This window comes from Limulus polyphemus, unplaced genomic scaffold, assembly GCF_000517525.1.
Source record: "Limulus polyphemus unplaced genomic scaffold, Limulus_polyphemus-2.1.2 Scaffold61, whole genome shotgun sequence".
Taxonomy (NCBI): domain Eukaryota; kingdom Metazoa; phylum Arthropoda; class Merostomata; order Xiphosura; family Limulidae; genus Limulus; species Limulus polyphemus.
In genome coordinates this window covers 962,776-970,508 of record NW_013665671.1, presented here as the reverse complement: position 1 = coordinate 970,508, position 7,733 = coordinate 962,776, and the positions used below count along the sequence as shown (strand labels likewise).

At 31.4% G+C, this 7,733-nt stretch overlaps 1 protein-coding gene across 1 annotated transcript in view; it reads left to right on the top strand.

Moving 5' to 3' along the window:
- LOC106464580 (SCY1-like protein 2) overlaps positions 1–5,281 on the top strand; it is a 158,537-nt gene extending 153,256 nt beyond the window's left edge. Inside the window, exon 15 of the mRNA XM_022392765.1 lies at positions 1,966–5,281. Coding sequence (XP_022248473.1) covers positions 1,966–1,989 — 24 coding nt within the window. The 3' untranslated portion in view covers positions 1,990–5,281. The remainder of the gene's footprint in view (positions 1–1,965) is intronic.
- Positions 5,282–7,733: the final 2,452 nt, after the last annotated feature.

Here is a 7,733-nt window from a genome sequence, read left to right as displayed (position 1 = left end):
AATATAGAATACCTAATTTTGATAAAGTACATATTTATATTTCACTTTCATTCAGTTTCAATGTATGATTCGGGTTATTTCGCTAGATATTGGACTTTTTCTAAAAATCGTAACAACTAGCCCCGGTCTCCCCTTCGTAACCTAGCTGGCTATAGTAATATAGAAAGTTTTAATGCTAGAAAAAGTATTGAAACAAGAAACTCAAAACCAAGAAAAATTTAGTTATTTAAAATCAAAAATTTATTTATCCTTACCTTGACAAATCGCTGTAATTATGTATGTTAGTCTGTTAGTTAATCAGTTTTGTTGTTTTGACTTTCTTGTTTCAATACTTTTTGAAGCATTAAAACGTTCTATATTACAATAGCTAGCGAGGTTACGCACATATCGATCCCTATTTGTCTTTATAAAATTAAATTTTTTTATTATACTTTTGTATTTCATTTTTATTAGCAATATTTTTATGTGTCAGCAGTACCAAGCGTGGGGCGCGGGTATACCTGATTCGATTTTATTACTCATGAGGATCTCTACCCTTAAATCTAGGTGTATCTCCAAAGTAGCGCATCGTCTGTTTTATACATATATACTTGTATCCTTTTTTTGGTATAAGAAAGGAATCATCAGAACCTCAAACGGAAAAATTCTGTGAAAGAATTAGAGCCTTTTTTTTCTGTACGCTTGTCTGGAAAAGTCATTTAGTTACTTACTTAGATGAAAATCCGTTGAAGTAGTGGAATTTTAATTCACTCCATAAACACGTATATAGCGATTTAGTCGGTTTTATAAGTACAATAATCTTTAGCTTTGCTCAGCCAGTACTGTGAAATAGTCATTGTTAATATTCAGACATTTTATAGGTGGCTTTAAACGGGCGATTTTTATGGTCGCCATTTTGTTTCATCACGATCTTTATTACTAGGTACTACTGTAGTAAATGATTTGGGAAAAAATAAAAAAATCATAAATGCATTTCGTACATACTGTACCAACGATTTGAAAAAACATTTTGACTTGGAAGTTGATTGGAATATATATGTTGGATTTTCGTATACAACTGATAACCTCCAATTAGTAATGTTATACGCGCACACATACGCCCACCATTTGCTAAACGTTAAGTTTGAGGTCTTATAAATCTGAATTTTGGTTTCAGTACCAGCGATTGGCACATCACAAATCCATTTGGTTGCTTTGTGCTTTACATTAAACAAAACAAAACCGTACACACACACACACACACACACACACCTTGTAAACATAAACCAATAATTCTATTAGTCTTGCGTTTTTAGATAAGAAGTGATCAGATTTAATTTCCAATCTATATGTAAATAAGTTAGCTACATTTATTGTTTCAAATAGGCGCCAAAAGTGGCTGGGGGGTAATTCTGAGAGCTTATAACGCTGAGACTTGGGTTTCAATATTCGCAATGGACACAACACCGTATAGCCATCTGTGTACTTCAAACAACAAATATATTTAAAGTTATAACTAATTCTTTAAAAAATATATATTAATCGAAGTCTTTCTAAATGAAAAAAAAAATAAACTGTTTTTTGTTTTTCCTCTTTCTTTTCTTAATCTTATATATATAAATTGTAAAATGTTAAATACATTTCCAGTGTTATTTACCACAGTGATATTGTTAAGTATTAGTTTCATTAACTATTACGCCTAACAGAAATAACAGACAAGAAGAAGATGATAAACATAGAAAAAGAGAAGAAGTGAAAGCTGTGTGCGTTCTTTCTGGTTTAAAGTAAACAATCAATATATTTTAATACATTTTTCAATAGTAGTTCACGCCATTATGACTTGACAATAAAGTATTATAGCTTTGCTGTACCTGATTAAAATGCTCTCTTTAGTAAATAATTATTCCACATTTTACAATCAACTAACTGCTATCAAACATATCTATAGAAATGAAAATGAAATACATTGTTCTTTTTCCTTTCCAGCAACAACTTTTTTCGAGCAAATGAAGAACGAGTGATCATCATATATTTTGCCTGTAAAGAATGACCAAAATTTATGTTGAACTTGAGGTAGCCACTGGTTTTCGCTTGTTAAACAACTGACCAGTTTTGCAGAATTAACTAAAGCAATATTTTAGAAAGATGTTTATGCTTCGCCCATATCTACGTACTATCGACGTTTTTAGTTCAATAACCTATTGAATTTTAAAATGTGTATGGAAAAATATATTGGCACACCGTTCTAAGTTAGTCAAAAAGCAAAGTATAATATACAATACATATATGTAAGTTTATTTGTAACATGTTATGGGAAGTTATTGTTATAAGTATAGTATAGAAATATATATTTAGGAGTAATGTATTTATGTACAAGTTTTACACATGATATTTTCCTCAAATTCTAGTTTCATTTCGTAAATCTTCTCGCTCATGATGCAAATAACAAAGAACGTGAGATACGTGAATTTAGTGAAAGATGGTGGTTTTAAACATACCCATGAAAAGAAATGACACGCGATCGTTAATGGAAAACATTTGAGATTTCTAAATATGCAGCCTCATCACCTCGGTATCGTAGTCCGTTAGGATTCTTTTCCGTTATTTAGTGTTCTTCAGCTTTCTTTGACATCCTAAACAGGCACGTTGTTCCAATACTACTACCTTTTATGTATTTTTTTTTTCAGTGTGACATTATCAGAGCAGCAGGCTTAAATCATAAGTTTCGAGTTATATTTCACATGAATCTAAAAAAGAACTGAAATATTTTCTTCTTTTTCATTCTACATATATACACATATGCTTTTAACATTTCTTTTACTATAATGGATTAAGTACCTAACACGAATTTTGACTGCATAACATATGTGAAAACATCAAGAACAGCTGTGACTAATGGTATTGTATTTAGCGCTTTGAAAACAAAAGTATCTTAGACACGCTAAACGTAACTATTGAAACACATAACAAATGATTTTATTCGTGATGGTCTTCCATTAGTTTGTACATATATATATATTTAACCTCGGGCTGTGAAGTTTAGTTACGTATTTGGTTGTATCAGTCTGTATGTTTTATCTTCTTTGAGCACATAATTTATAAACACCTTTTTTATCAGACCTGGAGGTCAAGACTATTAAAATATTTGTTTTATCATGTGTGTGTTTTTTTCGGGTTGATTCAGAAGTTTAAATTAAGCAAAGGTAAAGAATTAATCTTTTATTCGAAGTGAATTTCTGAACCAGTAAACGTTTCACTAGTTTTCGAAGCACAACTAATGTTTATAATCAAGTTAAAGGTAAGATGGTGTATTTACTAATCTTGAAACTTGGTTAGAAAATAATCATAAGGCATCAATTAATTACTTTCCAAACAATGTGCTTACTCTGGATTTAAACTGGTGACGAATCTTTTAGGTGTTTATTCATCCTTTCTATATATTTTCCCAAAGATGTGTTTAAAAACAAATAAAAACAGAACAGCTAAGATTATGCCAGAGTGAAATTCTTATTGTAATATCCTGTGTAATGAAAGAATAGAATTAATTTTTAAATATAAAATTATTTTGCAGGAAACCGTTCTTATTTAAACCAAAGCTACACAATGAGTTATCAGCGCTGCATCCACTGCGGAGAATCGAAACCCAGGTTTTAGGGTTATATATAAGCCTTTTAGCCTAGGACTGAGTCTTCGGAAAACCCATTCAAACGAAACTCTCACATACAAAGACATCATACGAATATGTTTGCTTCTTAATTTAAGATCTGTCAATTAAAGACATGTTGCATCATTCCAAATCCCAAAGATAATTAACACCTTACATACGTGTAAGTAACACATCCTGACAGTAAACAAACAAAACCCATTTAAATTTTTCCCGGCAGTGAAATCTATATTACATCACCATATTTGACTTCTTAAGTTATTTAAAATATATCTTTGTAACGTTTTCGTGCTTAAAGTTTCTTAGAAATGATTAAATTATCAAAACACAAGCAAAAACCTTATTTAAAGGAACACTCGGTGGTTCACGGGTCACATTAAAACCCGTTTGAAATTAGCACTTAATAAAACTTGTCTGTCGATACTTTTTTAATATGAAGGCAAAAATTACACCAATATCTGAGTAAAGTTCTTTAGCGAAAGAATAAATGGTTAAGGAATTAAGTTTAATTATGTTTAAATTTACATTTTCTCTGCTGGAAGTTTCCTCGTGAAAGTAAAAAATTATCGAAAAAAAAGGCAAATATAAGAACGAGAGCATATGCATGAAATACGAGCACTGGAGGCTTTTATTCTCACAACTATAAACTTGTGATAAACTATGAACTATAAACGCAAATCTGGCGAGGCTCAGTTTCACGTTACAAAACACCACAGCAAGACTGATCATAACTTTAAACTCCCCACTTTTTACTGTCTTTCACTAAATGAAAGTTGACGCCACCGTTCAACTACGCTTTACTGTAAGCCTCTGGGGGCGTACAGAAGTACAATAATGTATAAAAAAAAGTGTAATGAAACATGACGCTAAACTCCAAACGTTTTTGCTCACAGTCATCTCATTCAGGGAAACTATAGCACTGAAGTGAAACGTATATAGTTTTACGTCTCTAGCTTACATATTACTCCCGCATCATTTCGCAGTTGCTAGTAACAATTTTATTTCTGACATTCTCCCTCAACTACAAACATATATTCTGGAATCGAAAACGGACATATTAATATATTTCTAACAATCTTTAAAAAGTAAAGAATATCATGGTAGTTACTAAAAATATTTCAAGAGATATATATGTACATAATTGTTAGTGTGATTCCAAGCATTACAATGGAATAGCTTTTCAAAGTTTTTTTTCTTTTGTGTAAGTGTTAAGCCTATAAAAACAAACGTTGCAAGTAGGTAACTTAGAAAATAAAGTATCATTTTAATATTATGTATTTTAGCTATAAAATATTTTCTTTATATATAATATATCAGAAAATGAGGCTTGTTAACTGTTGCTTATTTGCAATAAATACACTTCTTTATCTCTGATTTTTTCAAGTGTGCTATTAGTATATTTTTATAACTTTAAGGCATTCAATACATTGAATACCTTTAGTGTTGGGTGGTATTATATTGTTTGTTCACAAACATGGAGCAGTTTCAGAAGTGTTTAATGGCGTTATTTCGGTTTAAAATTGTCTTTAGTGTTATATTGTGTACAAGATAATACAGAAAAGTGTATTGGATATATCCACTCTGTATCATATATATATATATATATATATATATACTCAGCATTTATGTACACTTCTATGTGGCTCGTGTCCTAAACATTTATGTTGTAGTTGACCCTGTAATAAAAGTTTATAATTATGGTACATAAACGGTGTGTCTTGTTTATGGGGGGGAAAAAACGGGATAGCACATACATATAAAGTGTTTCATTACACACACACACAGATTTGTAGTTTCTCTTTCAAATCTGTAGATTGTGCTTGTGTAGCCATTATAATCTGCTGGAAAGAAAACAAATATGACACTTATATCTGCATTATAAATCTACGGGATTCTAAAGAAGATTCAATACGATCACAATAGGTTGTGAACGACATGAACGTATTTTTAAGGATTACCGTGACGTACAACACTTATTTTGTATAATTAGTCAGCTGTACTCTCGCATTGTTGTAGTTTCCCTCAGCTTTATAAAGGCCTTATATTTCCCTGTACAATTTCAAACATAGAGTTTCATTATTTAATACACTGTTATAAAGAATATCTATGGATAGTTATGACTTTCTACTCAAATTCGATGACATTTTAACTAGTATGTTTAAAATCGAAATTTTTATAGGAAATTGAAAGGCATTTTAATGTTAATAAACTAAAGAGAGATTGTTCTTCTGCACAGGCATATCTTGAATCAAGGAGAGTATATGCTCAAGAACGTCTTCGTTTGAATTTGGCCTCTAAATAACAAATGTTACTCTACATTTTAATCGAGTGCATGTACAAGTATATATTTCTTAGATTACCGTTTATCTGACAACATGCCTTCATTTGACACTTTTGAATGTGTTAAAAATTCACAAAATTTCGGAATAAGTAAGAAGCGAAACCGATTAACCAAAATAACAGTTTTCAAATTAAAACATCAATAACAGAATAAATATAAAGAGGACATGTCGTCGTCGTCGTCCTATTTTTGTAATTGTTTTACATGCTTGTTAGATTAACTTATTTACTAGAGAACTCCCACCATATAAAATCAATTAAAATTATATTAATTTCACAAATTCGTGATGTATAGATATATATATATAATTACGTGTGCTTCTATATGGAAAAAAAACTATCCAATATTACTATCCATAATATTCATACAATCCAATATTCATTAGAACTGTCACCAAATTCTCCATTATGATTATTGATTAACTTTACCTCTTCTGAATAACAAATGTAATATTGTCTGTGTGGATCGTAATGTTAAGGTTCAAGTTAATAAGCGAAATAATAAGTTTCATTTCAGATGACTTGTAGTTTTACGCCCCCACAGCCAGTGGCACAGCGGACTTACAACGCTAGAAACCGGTTCTCGATACTCGTGGTGGACAGAGCACAGATAGCCCCTTGTGTGACTGTGTGCCTAACTTCAAACAAATAAACAAATTAATAATGATTGGAGACGGCTTGAATGGGTAATGAAGAAAATCTTTAATATAAGTTTAACATAACAGCAAATGTACAACGTTTCGAAAAGGTTTTGTCATCTTTAAGAGTTTTTCAATATTCATAAGATGTTTACGTATTGTTTCATGAAAGAGATGCAATTTCAGGGCCATTTCACAAGTATTTTGCCTTGGGTTAGACACAACAAGCGTCTTCAGAACATCAATACCAATTCCAACATGTCGGCCCCTGTCATCACAGTTTTTAAGGCTAAAGTCACCTGAACGAAATTTGCTGAACCATTGTTGACACTTACAAAAGTTCAAAACATTTCCACACAAGATGAAGGTAGCTTACTACCACTATTTTGGGTGTAATATTGATGACCAAGAAAAACATTGGGCTCCACATGTATGTTGTACAGCCTACACATCTGCCTTGACACAGCGGTTGAATAAGAAAAGACCAAGTATACCATTTGCAGTTCCCATGATATGGTGTGAGCCCAAAGATCATCTAACTATCTGATATTTTTGCATAAATAATGTTCCTGGCTATTTCAGATAAGACTAAACAATACATTAAATATCCTGATATTGCATCTGCAATGAAACCAGTATCTCATGGGGATGGTCTTCCAGTGCCACATTCACCAGCGAATTGTGAAACACAAGAGTTATCTTGCGAAGAATAAAATGAATCATTTTCATCCTCTTCATCTAGTAATTCTATTCCTTTGGCACCTCAACATAAACTGCCTCATCTGATCATTTAACTCGTTTAACCCAGACTTAATATACAGTACTGAAATATCCCTGTGGGTAGAAGACATCTCCTACCCAAATAACAAAGGAGTGAAGAGAGTAGAACAAGATAATATTAGCAGCCCTGGACCACGTATTGCCATAATGACAGTGAAGAAGCTAAATAGTCAATAATTTCTTTTTTCCTAAAATATTTACACAGGACACAGACAGCACAAAACCCCTTAATAAAGAATTACAATTGGTACACAACACAAAGCAATTCGTTAACGTTGATTCAAATTCTAGTACAATATTGAGAATAAAAATATTTAACAAATAATAATGTC